This window comes from Haliaeetus leucocephalus, unplaced genomic scaffold (assembly GCF_000737465.1).
Source record: "Haliaeetus leucocephalus isolate CR32 unplaced genomic scaffold, Haliaeetus_leucocephalus-4.0 Scaffold555, whole genome shotgun sequence".
Lineage (NCBI taxonomy): Eukaryota > Metazoa > Chordata > Aves > Accipitriformes > Accipitridae > Haliaeetus > Haliaeetus leucocephalus.
Genome location: NW_010972991.1, coordinates 14752267 through 14770199, shown reverse-complemented (window position 1 = coordinate 14770199; position 17933 = coordinate 14752267). Strand labels below are relative to the sequence as shown.

Here is a 17933-nt window from a genome sequence, read left to right as displayed (position 1 = left end):
GGATTTCATAAATCTATGTTTTAGTTGTACTGAGGGTGACATTAATTACCCACTGTCATCCACATAGGTTGTACATTATCCTAATTAACTGTTTTAGATAAAATAGAAATTGAAAACTTCATGTATCAGCATGCTGTTAGTGCTAATTTTTACTCTGATGACTACTGTAGAGTTACTAACTTCTTGTTTCCATGCAGTGTCATTGAAAAATATCATTTACAGGCCACAGTAAAATATTTATCACACATTTTACTTAATTGAAATAACTAATCATAAGTAACCATAAAAGTTACAAATATCATAGATAGACCTATGTTAAAAATTTATATAGATCTTACTGAGGTATGTTGGTGTTTGGAAATTAATGTCTTTAAACAGTATATAACCAATGTGACTTGGAGGTGGGGAGTGTGTTAGGGGTTTGATTTGGTTTTTTTGTGGGCTTTTTGGTTATTTTTTTTCTTTGTAAAGAGTGTGCTGGAATTCTCGCTGAAATTAGCTGTAGTTGCGCTATAAGAAGGTTAAGTACCACAAATTCATCTCTACTGTTGAATTATGCTAATTAAAACTTTCCTATGTTGTATGTTATTGTTTGCAATTAGAAGAAATCTGTGAAGATGCCATTTAAATGTGTCATTTCTTTTCCATTTACAGAGATACAAAAGAAAATATAGCTAATTGCATTTTCTTTTTTCCACAGTATTTGCCTGAAGCTATGATATCAGTAAAACCTATTTAAGGATGCCTGTTATTAATTTGTAAATATCCTTTTACAAAATAGAGTTTAAAAGTCCTAAACACCTAACTTTTTCAGAAAACAACACAACTGCACTCAGCAATTACATATTCTTACTATTTTCAGATTCACTGGAATAACAAACTACTATGCTTATTACAAGAAAATTCAGAGGTTTATTCATAGGTAAGCTTTTTCTCATTAGAAAGCCACTGTCACTGAACTGGACGAGTTTTGTACATGCCTAATTCTTGAGGTTCCATAGATTATATATGTATTTTATTTTATTTTATTTTTTAAATTAACAGACAATATAAGGAACTTTCTAAGTGGAGATAGATTCTATTTTACCTGGATACTGGACCTTCACTGTTTTCTTAATTGTGGAGGTTCAATCAAATATTTGTACAGCTTAGCAGAAAATTGCAGTCTAACTGAAACAAGTCACTATCCCAAGGGTTTGGACTACCTTTTAGAGCAGAAATTGATGTGATATTTTAATTGATATTGGTCCTTTCCTTAATATTAGACTTTTCTCTAGTGTTCTAGGGTCATGAGAAAATCTCAGGTCACAAACCAGGCAGTGAGATAACTAACCCTTAAGCAGGCCTGCCATGCAGGAAAAACAGATCAAGAGTAGTATATAGTATCACAAACTATTCAGTTTGCTATGAGAGCAAGTGGTAAGAATCAGGTAAGAGAGGAGCAGAAAAATAAGAGCAAAACCAAGGACTGGCACAGAGACGATGTCTTTAGATTCCAAAGATTTTGCATAAAACAAAATGGGACAATGTCCTTGAAGTAATCTGGTCCAAAAATGTCACCGAGGATGAAATACCTCCTACAAGGAGACAGCTCTTGTGATTTACTTTATGGAAATACACTTCTACACAGTGAAAGTAAAATACTGTCATTCTGTTCAAGAATCATGCCTGCTTCACACAGGCTTATGTTGCTTAAAGTTGTGTGTAATGCTAAGGCTGTTGGCTAAAAAGGCAATGAGAGGCACACTAGCTCACATAATTCCTGACTTGAAATATGAGTACTGAAATTTCTTTGTTTTTCTCAAACTGAATGTTGAATGAGGTGTAACCTGTAATCACCATTAAGAAATTATTTAAATACTGAATTGGACACAACATCTAGATTGAATAACCTTTTTCCCCATGTTTCCACTGGCACAATGGCTAACTGAAACTGTGTAAGGTATCTTTGAAATATCTAAGGGTCTTTTTCACTCCTTGTGAAGAGCTTGAATGTAAGGAAATGAATCATTATTGATAGAAGTGGAATAGTCTGCAATTAATTTTTCATCAGTTATTTTTGATTGTTTATACTTTTTTTTGTGCTAGCAGTGCAATCTTCTTTTACAGTCGTGCTCTTTTGGGCATTTACAGATTCTGGTTTTGAATTTTTTCCAGTGTTAATGACCCAATGACCCTCTCAAATCACACTACAGCATTGCTATAATGTGACTGGAATGGAATGAGTTTGCAGCTGCCAACAGACTACGATTTAAAGAAATAACTTAATGAATAACACATTAAAATAAATATTTTGGGTTCTGCATGAGATTTCCAAGATTTATGATGGGATTCGTGTCAAGAGATGTGTGCTTCCCACTGGGTGAATCCCAGAGGAAAATTTGGGGATGTTTTGGGGGGATATTATTTTCAAAGCAAAATGTTAATCAGGATTTTCATTCACTTACCTATGTTTGAACCTCTTCAATCCTAATAAATAAGCCAGTTCACAATTTATGAATTTATGAATTAGATTAATGGGCTTAATCTGGTGGCTGTGTACTTAGACTCATGACATGAGTAAACAGCAAGAGATGTTGAAGAATCTCTTTGTGGAGATGACAGGAAATGCAATAATTTCTGTATGTGGAAACAATATAAGGTAGTATTAATGACAACGTAACTGTCATGATCTCTTTCTGACCATAATATATATTTTTTTCTTTTACATTTTGATGTCATCTTCAAGAGTGTGCAATGGTAATGAAACACGAGTGACTTGACCTTCAGTGAGAGCTCTGGTGGCACTGCCTCAGCAAAGTACTTAGTATGTGCTTAAAAAAAAATTGCCTAAGTCAGTGTATTGTTGAATGAGGGCCTAAGTACACCTCAAAAAAAAAAAAATTAAAAAATGAGCGGAGAGGAGAGAGAAGAAGAAAAAGGTGGGGAAGAGAAAGGAAAGGCTTCTCTTATTCATATAGCATTATTCTCACCAGCAATATGACAATTAGTTTTTTGATTAAAGATTTATGATATTGAAAACAGCACATAGAATGAAAATATTTATGTAGTCAAGCACATCCTACCTCCAGCCTGAATTATATGCAACAGGTCTGGCTTGATCCCTTTACTCATTAGTGACTGTATTGTACAACATGCTATGCTCATCCTCTGGCCTTTATCTCCATTATCATACAAAGGTTAGGCTTTCATTACATGGGCAAGTATCTAGGAAAAGGTAATAAATTTTAAAAGTGGCTGATGCTCAGAGAGTTTCTGTGAAATGTTTATAATTATTTGAAAAATAAATATTGGCTTCACTGTTTGCTTGGTTTTCTTAATGCAAAATTAAGTTTAAAAAATGCCAAAATGAGTTATGTGGCACTAAGGCCTCTGTAGAAAAATATAAACAGACTGTTAAAACATATTTCAACTCCCTTGGCGTCATTTGTGGCCGATAAACAGTCATATATGAGTGAAAGGTTCACTGACTGTCACCCATTTATGATCCAAGTTCTCTGCTGGTGCCACACTGACCAGGCTAACAGGGATCAGCATGTCTTACATGTTTTTTTCTCCCTAAAAACCCAGGTCATGACCTTATAAGAGCTGTGATTCACAATAATTACTTATTTGGTTCAAATGGCATTGAGATTGGTACAAAGAGTTTTTACTTCAGTGCAACTGAATTATAATGTTAAATAAAAGAAAATAGAACACAAATGGTGCACGTGCACTTGGGTCAAGTGTGGTGAGCTGTTCCAGCACTGATTTAAAATTGAAAACACATCAGCCTCTAGTATCTGATGAAACAGAAGACTGGAGACTAGACTCTGTATGGCACCAGGCACTCATTTGTCTTTTTCTAATTAGGCTTCCATTGTTATTGAGTACCTCCTTCTTCCATGATAATAAAGAAGGTTTATTTAAACTTTGTAGACCAACTAAACAGTAAAAAGTGCACTGCATCAGATACAACAATACTTCCGTGCTCTGATGTTCAAAGCAGTTATCTGTTTGTAGGTTTATGTAAATTAGTAGCTCTTTAGAGATGGTGCATACCTCTGCTCTGTGCTCTAACGCTGCATTGCTGCTGTGGGCCAAATAATGAATATCACTTTTTATTACCATTACTTTAGAGAGAGAGACAGCAAAATCAAGTATGTTTCCATTTGATAGGGAAAAAAACAAAAACACAACAACAAAACAACAACAAACTCTTAAAGATTGATGCAACAAATAACTCTGGAAAAATCTGGGATGATCCCTTTCCCCAATTCTCTCCAAGGCTCACAGGTACGCTTGAATTTTGACTCATGAAAGAAGCAATCTCACAGAAAAGATCACACCATTTTTCTGGTATTATCCTGAAAATACAGTGAATCAGTGCAGAAAGTGTTCTCAGAATCAGACTCTAGAAACACTTGCCAGTAGAGCTGCTAATGATAAAAGGGGGGGGGGGGGGGGAACCCCTGGAACTGGTTGGCTGGGCAGTTGGTAACAGACTTCAGAGACTTTAACCACAAACACACTAGATTAAATAAGGGTCACTCTAAGAATTTTTGCCTATATTTTTGCAGGCAGATGAAAGCTTGCTCTGTCAGGTCTCTGAGCAGACATGAGCTCATTCTGCCCACACTCCATCCTGGCTGGAAGCTGTACTGTCGCAATAAGCACGACACTGAGCCTACTCAAGGGCAGGATATATTAGCTTGGGCTCAATGCCACACTGACAGGTCTACCGAGCTTCTGTTTAGCTCAGAGAGTGGGCAGAGAGTCAACAGCTATGTGGGCACAAAGAGTGCACATCTCTTTGTTAGAAACTGTACAGAAGGGTCCTCCAGGTCTCATTCTTCTTTGATTTTGCATTCTGAAGAATTTAAGTTTGAATTTTTGGCTAATGGTGAAAATTGTGGACATTTTGAAAAACTTTCCAAGCAACATTATTTTTTTTATCTGGAGGTATTGCCACTAATGCTAAATAAATTCATCATAATCTTGTAAACACTTAGTGGTCAAGCTCACTCTGATGGAGATCTTGGTCACCCACAGGAAGAATATAATTTTTCTGATTGAAATCAGAGACACATCTCATTCTTTGTATCCACATTTCAACCTTTTCTGGACTGGTATTTAGAAGTGTCCGTGTCTTCAGTTTTGATCAAGGTTATGACAAGAAAAATGTCCAGTTTAAATATTTTCAGCTGGACCTGAATTTGGATCCTGAAAATGTACCCCACTTCCCAACATTCACAGAAAATAGTGAGAAGAATGATACAATCATGGAATCTGCATTAAAGAAACTATTCTAATACAGAGATATTTTGTAATCCTGAATTTTACTGAGATTTTTTTTCTCATTCTGCACTATACTTTTGCATTAGTCTTTCACAGTCCTTTACTGCTTGTATCCTTAACTTATAGATTCATTATGTTGCAATCCTAAATCATCAACATATGAGTGATTAGCAAACATTAATGAAAGTCTAAATGTTCACACTGTGATGCTGTATCCATCTATAACTTTTGACATGTCCTTACATTTATCCCTTACACTTTGTACACAAATTTTCACTATGCTAATCTATATTCTGATAATGATTATAAGTTGTAGAGGGTTTTAATACTTATGGTGTTATACAAGAATTAAGTAAATTTAAACAGTGAAAAAGTGGCAACAAGAATACTCAACTACTGATTAAGAAAATTATTGTAACATTTAAAATTAGTTATTTTGTTATTTATTTTTTTATAGAAATAGAGCCAAATATCTCAATACTTATGTCCCTGTGATGGATAGCCTGAATTTAAATGCTATCTGATCTTGGAGATGTCTGGATATCCTACACACAATAGTTTTGATATAAAAAAATTTCACATGGGTGGCAAATATGTAGAAGTGTCTCAGGTTCACAAGGTTCTTTTATTCAGGATCTGTTTCATGTCAAAGCCCAGTGGAGATGAAGAAACTATGTTACTGGTTTCTATACTAAATTCTACACTAATACAAACATCAGTAGGTTTAAGCTCTTTGTAAATGCTTTGACAGAATTAAATTAAAGAAACATAGCTCTTCTTGGTGTTGCTACTGGCAAAAGTGGGAGCTCATACCTTGGGGACAGTGAGGTCCATTCACACCAGGATTTTATAAACTTTGTTAAAATACTTGTTTGACATTCTTTCTTAATACAAATATGTAGAGGTGGCATAAAGCAACAGAGGCTTAAAAGAGAGCAACACTGTGCAAGAAGAGTAACAATACAGATTACTCATAAAGATAATACCAACAAGATGAGAGTAATCATTTTATATTGGAGAACCAAAAAAATGTCCATTACCTTATAAAAGCCTGTGCAGTTTTCTCTTAGGTGCCCTGTCATGCTTTTCCTGTCCCCGACAGCTGCAAGTAGCTGGTGAAACCTCCACTGAGCTACAATACGTAACAAGTAAGATCACTACCAAGTTTCCATAGATATTTTTTCTGCCGATACTTACATGCATTAAAGAGTTCTCTCGGATTTGTGTGCCTGTGCAGTAGCCCTCAGCAGGGATTTCACTATACCGTTCTTGCTTTGCATGATACTGTTCTCACACAAGTCTACTGAATTTTTTTTTCTGTAAAGATCCTCATGAGGTAATAAGTAGTTGAGCTACCAGTGGCTGTTACTGTCTACTTTTCACGTAGCAACTTACTGATCCAAGTGGTTACCCACCATGTAGGAGTTGTGGTTTCTATTCACTCAGCAAGAGAAAGGTTTAAAACCACAAAGCTTCCCTAACAGTGGTGCCATAACTAGCAACATGTGTCCCACTGCAAAAAATTGTTCAAGATTCACTGAGCCTTAGAGGGAGTACAAGTGAAAGTCTGTAGGTCTGTAGCAGAATTGTTTGCATAGTGTTCAGAGTTCAGGGATAGTCCTCACTGCTTCATAACATTCATAAATTTGCATCATTTGATCAAAGTCTATTTAATTCAAAATGAGACATAATCCATGGAGCCGGGAGCATAATCTCAGACTTCCCTCTCCCACCTCATTGACAAATGACTCAGTACCTACTCATTCACTGAGCAGTGAATTTTTCCCTGCACAGTGTCAGAGCTTCATCAAGGAGCCTGTTCCCCTGCAGCATGGATTGCTGATTTCTCTTGGGAAGCAATAACTATGGTCTGGATCCCCTCTGGCAAATGAGTGCATTAACCCAGGGTCTTTTGTTTCTTTCCTAAGACAGGACATTGTCTCCTACCTTCAGGCTATGGGCTGTGAACTGTCAGGGGATATAAATGGATGCCTTGCTATTTTCAGAATTTCCTAATGGTTAACTCTAGGCAGCTCTCTGCTCTGCATGTTGCCTGATTTGGCTTCCGTCTAAGGAGCTTATCTCTCCCCAGGCATGCACAGAGAATCGAGTGTCTCAGCTAGGGTCCTGCGGTCTGTTCCTAGGGCCTAACACCTTTCATGTTAGCACTGAAAATCTTTATCTCACCTACCTGTAGGAAACCATGTCTGATTTGTGAATAAGCATTACATTCATTAAATCCAGGATAATGTTTAAGTCCAGTAAATTTTTGCAAACCATTTTTTTTCTTGCCTCAAGTAGTCAGTAGTTTGAATTGATGTGTTTATTTTATTGTAGATAAGCTTTATGGGAAAATAAGATACTTTTGTCCTTACTCATATATTTTCCTTTTGTTAAAAAATGAATCTAGGAGCCTGGAGGAGGAGATAATGACATGCTCACTATGTCCCATAGCAATAGCTGTGGTGGAACATATTGGAAAACAAGCTGCTCTCCAGCTATGTGGTTGAAAAGCTGTGAAACACCAAAGAAAAGTTTCTAGAAACATAAGAGTGCAATCAAACTTAATTATTGAAAGTTTCTTATCTATAGCCTGCCAAAAAACCCTGGAAGGTGGGTGCTGCAGGTACATGAAAATGAATATATGGAGAAAAGCTATCCGATTTTGGTGAAGAAAATATATCTGTCTGGAGAAGGCAATTGAAAATTAACCAGTTCAGGAAAAGGGATAGAGAAAAGCAAGACCAAAGACAGCAACAATTTAGAGATAGCTTGAAAGATCTAATAATGAAAATAAACTAACAGATATTTACCTTTTATTGATTAATAAGTTAGGTCATTGTTATATCAGATACATTTTGAGTAACCCACACTGGAGGCTTTGCTTTCCTCCTGGAAAGCAAGGCTGCTGTACAACCAACAGTGTATACCTTGTAAAGCTTGTATACCAGTACTTTTCTAAAATCTCAGGTAAAGAATTTCCCAGAGTTTATGGAACACCTCTGTTGGTTTGCCTCCATATCCTAGATATTGGCACATTCAAGAGCTCTAGTGTTATTTGTGACCAAACTAGAACACAAAAAAGAAATGTTAGGGGCTTTTAATGGTGTTTTTTAATAGATATTGTCTGATAAATTGTATCCTTTCTGGGCTGAACTTGCATATGTGAATTGGCATTTGACTTTCTAAAAAAAGATTTTCATATTGGCTGAAATGCAGTTCACGCGTGTGATCAATTGATTTAGAAAGCTGAGGAGGTTTGTGCTCTTCAAAGCATATTACTGTAATTGAGTATGTAGATACTTTTTATCAAAAGGGCCTGAAGACTAATAGCAACATTCATTTTACATGGAACTGTTTAAGACTAAGAAGGCTAATGATGAAAATTGCAAATACCTAACTCTTACAGAGGAAATAATACATCTTCTGCATATGGAATGATTTGTGCTCTGACACCTACAATGAACCACATAATACAATTCCAAATTAAATTTCTCACTTTTAATGATATTTAAGTTATAAGCTAAGAAATGTAATCATCAATGCCTTTCTGTCACATGAAACAGTTCAGTGAACTGTGTTAGTATAAGATCTCACTGGTAGTTCTGTAACAATTTTTAGCTCTTGGAAAATCAATTATTAAACTTCATATGGACAGATATAGTTTGGTATTGAATGTCTGTTATAGCTGGGTCTGGTGCAGCTGTGATTTCATGGCTGCAGTTTGTGCTCTTTCTTCACTCAAACATGGCAGACAGTCACTAGATTTTGCAGAGCTGCCAGTTACGAAGTTTCATGAGGATAACAAAGAATTACATGCCACCTCATGGAGAGCCTATTTTGCTAAAGAGAACCCATTTTCTTGCTTCTTGAAGGGAATACAAGCGAAAAATGCTTTGGTGCTGGCAACTGCCCCCCTGCTCCCCAGCCAACTTCCCACCAAAATGGGGATGTAGTGAGGGAAAGTACTCCACTACTCCCCAGTCCACTGTCCAACAGAGCTCCCTCTTCTCCCACTCAGAAGCTGTACATCATCCCTCTTCCATCCATTCCCATCATTCTCTCTCACTATTCACTTCCCCTTCTCTACTCAGTCACTCCTTTACAGTACTCACTATATATGCATTCTCATTATATTCCATAACACAGAAGAAGAAAACCTCTCTTCCTGCTTCGAGATAGTCAAGGCTATTGTATAGTGAACTACAAATGAGCTTTATGTAGTTAGAGGTGGGAAATGATGAGCTGTGGATGGATAATATACATAGGGATTTATGTGGATTAAGTTAAATTTTATTATTCATAAACTTCACAAGTACATTTGCATCAACTTTCAGTTAGTCAGAGAAAATGTTATAGTTCATTTCTGCTTACATTTGGAGATAGTGCATGGACTGCCAGTGAGCTTTAGTCACTGACATAACATAGCAACACTGGCCTGGTTCCAGAAAGACCTCTGGTTAATGGGCATCAGATTGAATCCCTGCACTTCCAGTATTTAGACTTCATGGAATATTATTGGACTGACAGTGTTCTTAAATAGAATAAAGTTATTTCAGCCAGATATTTATATACACATAGAGACATTAAATCTTTTTTCCATATTATCCATTTTATACCATTGTTTGGTGAAAAAATGTTAAATATATTTTCAAATAATGGAAAGTATGCATACCACAGATATCATTCTGTCTGTTAATAGGATTTTGCGTGGATATTTCCTCTGAAGTAGACTTGCAAATTGAATTTCAAGCTTCCAAAGAAAAGTAAATTACTATGGGTTTAAATTTTTGCACCATGTCTATTTTTTGAGTTACTCTGTAGTTTTCATATTTGGCAAGAAAAGTACGAGGGTCTGGGCACAGGACTGGGTCTCAGAGGATCTGTGTTTATTTTCCTGCTTTGCTACAGATTTCCTATGTGTCCTCCACTGTACTTTTTCTCCCCCATCTGATACAACTAACGCAGAAGAAGCTAAGCAAATGGCTCAGAAAAACTTACAAGTCAGACTGATTCCCTGTTATACCTAATCTACTAAAGTGACACAAGAAGAAAAAATTTTACTTATGGCAAATGCATCACTGAAAAGCCTGGGTAATAACAAAGAAAAACACCAATATTTAAAAATGAGAGTTTGTACTCTGAGGAAAGTGACAATGGCCTGTTAATATCCTGCTGCTGAAATAGCAATAGTCTGTGGAATGTATTTTTAAATTAAAGATACACAAAACAAGCTGTCCCCATAAAAGTTACACTCTCAAATAATACTTCCTTTTACCTATTAGAGCATTTTCATTGGTACAATTTAAAAGACTGTACCAAAAATATTTTTTCTCTACTTTACAGAAAGAAAAGTGAGAAATTTTTGTAACAGATTCCAGCATTAGTTCAACAATGGTGATTAAATAAATCAATAGCCTCCACCTTAAAAAAAAAAAATCAAAGATTAACATTACATCAAGGCCTTTGGCTCCAGGCTACCTACCTAGTTTGCCTAAGAAAACAGAGGTATAATACTATTGCTGAAACTAAATATACAAACTCTTAAACAAACAAGAGCTAAAAAATCCAATACTCTGGGAAGACCTTATTGCAGCCTTTCAATACTTAAAGTGTGTTTATAAGAAAGATGGGGACAAACTTTTTAGTAGGGCCTGTTGCGATAGGACAAAGGGTAATGGTTTTAAACTAAAAGAGGGTAGATTCATACTAGATATAAGGAAGAAGTTTTTTACAGTGAGGGTGGTGAAACACTGGAACAGGTTGCCCAGAGAGGTGGTAGATTCCCCATCCCTGGAAACATTCAAGGTCAGGCTGGACGGGGATCTGAGCAACCTGATCTAGTCGAAGATGTCCCTGCTTATTGCAGGGGGGGCTTGGACTAGATGACCTTTAAAGGTCCTTTCCAACCCAAACTATGCTATTATTCTACTCAGGGAACTAAAACCTCTTTGCTACCAGGTCCCATAGAGTCTAACAATTGTTAGTTTACATTCAATAACCGATCTGGTTTCCCAAAGTAAAGCCTGGAGAGAAACAGTATGTTGGAGAGCTTGGAAACTGTGCTACCTAGATTGTATGAATCACAGGACCATGTCAGTGGTTTGAAGTGATATGAATCATTTCAATGACTCTCCCTCCTCTTTGCAACAAATTGCATCAACTTCTTGCATTTGATTCTTCTCTACATAACTAAAATTCCCCTGTCAACTTGTCTCTTGCTTGTTCCACTAATAATGTATCTCTATGCTCTCTTTCATTTTCTCATAAGATTTCCTAATCTCTTTATCATGCTGGTTCCAATATAAAGACTGTTCTCCTTAATTTTAACTATCAAAGGTCAGCCATCACCTTAAGTACGTGATTCACTCACAGAAGTTAGGATGCTCTCTGTCCGTCATCAGTTTTCACGTGTACCTACAGCAATTCCAAAGTCTTAAGTCTTACTCACCTCAGCAGCACTGCCCTCATCATTTAATCGTATTCGTCCATGGATAGGACAGACGGTAGTGAGTCATTGCAAGAATAGAAAGCTTTTCTAACTGAAAGAATGACTAAATACTGGAATATATTGTCATAGGGAAGTGGGGGTATATTCAACCTCTCTAAGGGTTCTGAGGTACAAATAGCTCAGCCAATTAAAAATTGTATTTCCCCCATTCTCCATCCCATACCTTGCTTGGAAGCACTGCTCCTGTATCATAAGTAGCAAAACCAGATGTGAGTGCAGGTTGAAATTACTGCTGTTCAAAATCCAGCATCAGGATCTCTGCTTTCATTAACTAATATGTGGGATTATGAAGTGTGGTACCTGAAATCCCAAAATGTGGTTACTTTTCCTGTTTAATTCTGGAGGGTCTGAGGAACAGGTCAGAGCAGCAGTGTGTCATATCTGTACAGCTCCTAAAAACATCAAACAATGTCAACAGACTATCAAGAGTGGGCTAGGTAGAGTCTGCACGGGAAAACAGGAGAGGCTGTGTGTCTTCTGGGAGTCTCTTTCAACTTACGTTTTTATAGTTCTGTGAATAATTCCTTCTGACTTAAATTAAGAAACACTGCACTAAATGGGGCTTGCAAGATCTGACTCTTCTTACTCTATGGAGATTTTACTTGCCACAGTGTAAGACTTGCAAAGAGACTGGCAGCGATAGTTTTCTTCACATTTACAGACAGCCCTCTGTGTAATCATTTTGTGTAGATAAGAAGCCTAAGGATGTTCTAAAGGAAATTAATCACTTAGATACTTTCATGCTATTGAACGTTTTGCATGTGGTGCAACAATGATTTTCCTGTTTCAGTTATCATTTATCATTATACATTTACTGCTTCAGTATCTACCTTCTCACCTCAACTTTCTTCTATGCCATCATCATCTGGGATAAATAGATTTTATTCTGCATTCCCAGAAACCCTTTTGGAGCTGTCTCATTTTGAAAGAGAAACAAGTATATTTTTAACATACATGTGTTCAGCATTACTCTTTTTAATCATAGATTCCTTAGGCTAATAAAAAGTAGTAAAGAGAATACAAACAGCCCAGAAGAAAAACAGAACCCTTCTGAAATCACCAATTGGGAGCTATCCAGACTCAATCGAACTTTGCATAATGTTGGGGCAGGATTTTGGAAAAACAGCATGAAAATTATTTTCTGTATTTTCTCAGACACATTTTATCACTTCAGGGTATTTGTGTTTTTTTTTTTTTAAATTTATTATATTCAAATGTGAGACCTGGAACCTTAATTTTTTTTTTGTGTCTTCCAAATGTACAAGGTACTGCCATAGAATAAATGAAAGATGTTCCACTCCTTGAGCTTTTCCCTTCATTTCAATACCCTTTCTCTATTTCAGATCTCCTTGATCTACTGCCCAGACCAGCTTGGAAACTTCTCTCTTTACTGGTTATTATTTCTTAGTGAACTTGTATTATTTGAAACTAATGTAGAGTGCAGTCAGCCTACAATTACTTATTTTTGCAAACAATGTTGAAGAAACAACATTTAGTGTGGGTCACTAGCAGAAAATCCTAACAGCTTCCAAAATAAGACAGTATCTAGTTTGTTTGGCAAAATTATTTCAAATGAACAGCAACTAAAGTTTTGAAAAAGCATGCTGTTCTGTGTTTGAGGTATTGAAAGCAAGCATGGCAAATGCCCGACAATTGTGAAGAAAAGGCACTGCAAGCAGGAGGTTGGGAGCTGTGGTTTTCAACTTCAGAGGAATCATTTAAATTCTTAATGGCAGGTCCTCAGATAAAGAGAAAACAGCATTCTCTGAAGGGTGGCCAGCTGTTTAGGACTCAATAATCAGGCTTTTATTTGGCCTGCCTTCTGGAGTTGCTTCTATCACAGATAGTGATGCTGGCAAGCAAAATAAAGAGTTTTTATGTCATAGGATGCATTCTTGTAATAATTTCTAAAACAGCCCAACATGATTTTGTTTTGCAAAATGTCTGTTGGGCATATATCTGTCTGGACTAGGCACAAGTGTATTTGTCAAGCATGAAAAACAATTTAGATTTGCATGTGGTTTACACTTCATTATTTCCAGAACTGTCATGGTGTTACTCAGTTATTTCCTTCAAGTATTCAGATATGTTTGAGTAAAAATAATTGAGGAATTAATATGAAACCCAAAGGGCCAACAGAGATGGACAGAGCCTTTTTACATCTTCATGTTTCCCTCTCTGTTTATTGCAGAATAATGTGAATGGAACTGATTCCCTGTTCCCTAGACAGAGGAACTTCAGTTGTACCATAAAGAGGCCACACAGACAGCATGAGCACAGCTCATTCTGGCCTTTAATTGGACTATGGAGTAGGACACGAACCAAAACTGCAGTCATTAGTCTCAATTCAAATTTCTTCTGATTTTTGTGGAAAAGTGACTTGAATGTGGATAGCAGAATTTATCCCTCTTACTCAACTTTATACTTTTTGAGGCCTGTACACCCTTTCTTATTTAATTTGTACACTTTTGAAATACATCTTTTTTGTTTTTCTTGTTCAGAAAGAATTTTCATGGATCAGTTTTCACAGTTGTTTCCATGTTCAGAAAATAAGGTTTATATTTCCAAAAGATCTCCATTGCTTCTAATGATAGTGGGTTTCCTTTCCTTTCCTTTCCTTTCCTTTCCTTTCCTTTCCTTTCCTTTCCTTTCCTTTCCTTTCCTTTCCTTTCCTTTCCTTTCCTTTCCTTTCCTTTTTCCTTGTTCATGTAGACATCCTGGAGACCTAGACTGATTCAGGATGATTTTCGAGGGCTACGCTGCTGTCCATCAATATATTAAACCTAATTTATTTAAGAAATCTCCAAGTGTCTGTGTTATCACCCAAGGTGGAGAAGCAAATACTATGCCCAAGTCCTTTTAAGGTTCGTTCTTTGAGGCAAAGTTTATTACAGATGACAAAGGACATATCAAAATTTGAATAAAGTTTAAACCTTGGGGTAGAGCTTGCTCTTTGGCCTTCAAAATTAGTGGCACACTACTATTCATGTCTGTATGGATGGACTTTCTTCCCCAACAAACTAACATGGACTTGCTCACAGTGTGTATTGGAAAAAGTCCCTGCTCCATGGGATCCTACAGTTGTGTTCAGGAATTGACTGGGAAAGTGTTACTTGGATCAGGCTAAAACTGTGCCAGGAAAAGGGCAATCAATTAAATATACACAGGCAACTGTACATAATTTCTTAAGCCTGTGTCCTGGTCCTGGTTGGTAGTTAGCACCTGGGGCAGTCTCAGGTCACAGTCCCCAGCAGATTTCCCAGACTGTTGGAGGGACAATAATGCAGACCTTCCCCAAAACTCCTTGCGTCTTCTACTTTGGGCACATTACATGGATTATGATAGGCAGAAATCCTTTAAGCATTCCCAAGTTCCTGTACTATTTTACTACAAATGCAGTCTAGCATTTTGAAACAAAACAAGAAATTATTTCACTATTTTGCCATGAATGAACCCGGATGAGTCCTGAAAAGATATCCTCCCTTAACACAAGCTTTAACATAAGTTAAATTTTCAACATCCTTCCAATTCGTCAGCAACATATGTTACCCCTATTCAGTACAGAATAAATGCGAGCAAAAAAGACACTGTTTTTGTTAGCAAACTCAGCTGTCTTAATTCACTCTCTAAGTAATACTCCTGGCATCTTCTCTGATTTTCACTGTAATTTTTAGAGCTATATATAACTTTGTCCTTTGACATTTTTCCTCACTTGACAAGTATTTGTCCCATCTTTTCCTTACACTTTTGAACACCATCTTCTACTAATGTTTAAGGCCCCACGTTATCCACTTTTACACTGCTGTTTTTATGTTTTGTATAAATATTTCTAACCTCTGTTTTGAGAAATTCCCTTTACTTATATTCACTCTTTGCCTGAGAGCACCTCAGAATCAGTGCTCCACCTTCCCAAATCTGGGGAAATGGCATGCCATGGGCAGTGCCAGGCATGACATTGCTGGAGGCAATGGAGGACAGAGCTGTCCTTTGTGTGCCATGGGATAGTCTTTGCTTTCTGCAGGCACTAAACTCATACAGATTGCTTCTAAATGTAGGTTTTGTGCTTCTAGGCTATGCAGTAGTGCCCTCTGACGAAACCCAAAGGACAGGGACACTACTTTGTGCCCCATCTGGGCAGATACCTGTCAGCAGAAAGAGCAAATTGCTCTCACTTCCATTTCTCTGGAGGCCCAGGGTGGGAGGGAGGCAATCAGCATTTCTGAGAATCAAGTTACTTGAACTTAAAAATCTGAATATCAACCTAGTTTCACATGCTATGACTTGAATGTTTGGTTTTACAATATATTTTTTTCTCTATGAAGTCTTATGCTAACTAGGTGTGCTGTAATAAATAATTTAGGATCTTTTTCTGGATTTCATATTCTTTCTCCAGCATTGCAATGTCTGTTCAGATGAAGCAATGATTTTAAAAAAAAACCCCTAAACTAAACCACTTAGTCATCCATATCTCTTGTGTCTCCAAGGATTTTTTCTTTTTTTTTAATAAGCAGATTTAAGTTCCTACTTTTTTAACTTTCAAAAAATATGAGAGAAAAATACTATAGGAAAAAGTTTTAAATTCATATGCCTTTTTAAACTGTAATAAATGGCATGCTGCTGCTGATGATGAATCAAGGCTATCCAGTACATGACACTTCGTTTTGTGTTTTATCTCCTCACAATAAGATCCAGCATTCTTTTTTTACTCTTCATTCACACTAAATTTTTAGTTTGGAAATATCAGATGTTTTAACATCATTTTTAGTCTTTTTTTTCCCATGTCCATTGTTTCAGTTTCATGCTTCTGAGGTAGAAATCCTTCAAGTTGTAATGAAGAATACATATCTTTTTTCTATTCAGTTTTGAGTTCTGATGGTCTCAGATTTAAAGAGTTATACAATTTTTTAGCAGTTCTACCAGCCAGCACAATTAATAGATCATCCCTTGTTCTCAGATATGTTAGGTTTACTCTAACCTTCCATCACTGAGAAGTCAGATTTCTATTTTATTTTCACCCTCTTTATTCACTTTTGATGAAAATCAGGATCATATTATTGTCCTTTCTCATATTTAACAAGCGAACAATGAACAATATTTATCACTCAGCAGAGTCAAAAAAATTTCAATAGATTCTTACCTGTAATTCTGCTTTTCATTTCCTATGTGAAATCTGTCATACTGTGAATATGCCCGGTTTCCTTCCCAGTCCATTAATTCAATTCTTAGAGAATATTGCCTCTGACTTGTTATTGCAAAGATAAATTCATTTCCCAGCCAATGTTCACCTGACGGGCTACCAAAACCCTAGAAAAAAGTTGGCAAAATAACTAGATGTAATTATTGTAATTGGTAGAACCTTTATACAATAATAAAACCATCATTCTATTTTACCTATACATTCTAATTACTGGTCATAGCTTTTTGTGCTCCTGTTTGACTATCTCTAAAATGAGTCTACTAATACATACCATGTAGGAGTGTTGTGCAGTTCAACTGATATTCAAAAGGGTAGTTGAGGCTATCAGTTGAAAATCACTTTCCAATTACAAAATATTAATATTATGATGCTGTATTTGCACATCCTTCAATGGGAATACTGGACATAGTCATATTCATAATACATTTCATATGATGTTAAACCTAGTTATCATTAAGACAATTAAGTCAAGACGGAATTCTGCTACACTATAAAAGCTTAAAAAGAATCTAAATTAGCTTAGATTATACACTGAATTCAAGTTAGCTGTGGATGATAGCTCATGTCTTAATCTCTAAAGAAGAATGGACCATTCCTTTGCTGTTGAGTGTCTGCCACAACTGAAGGAGGGAGGTTTTTAGTTTAAAATCCTCTTCTGTATATAAGACCTGCTGGACAGGACAGTGTCTATGACCGATCCTCAGTGGTAACATTTATTTACTTCATTCTTGGTCCACTAAAGCTCTTACTGGCTAAGACTTTGGCTACGATGAAATTATTTTTTTCTCACCCTGCTGAGGTGAAATAACATATCTATGTATGTTTCGATGCTTTGAAATCTTTAACTTAAAGAGTTAGGATTATTCCTGTAGACTATCCAAAGCACAGGAGAGGGTACTGTAACTTTATTTTCTAAGAATGAAAAACCAGCAGAAGTAGAATATTTAA

At 36.4% G+C, this 17933-nt stretch overlaps 1 protein-coding gene across 1 annotated transcript in view; it reads right to left on the bottom strand.

Annotated features, from left to right (window-relative positions):
- Positions 1-17933, bottom strand: part of ANGPT1 (angiopoietin 1) — a 162726-nt gene that overhangs the window by 20298 nt on the left and 124495 nt on the right. Inside the window, exon 7 of the mRNA XM_010577001.1 lies at positions 16926-17092. Within this exon, the coding sequence (XP_010575303.1) occupies positions 16926-17092 (167 nt within the window). The remainder of the gene's footprint in view (positions 1-16925; positions 17093-17933) is intronic.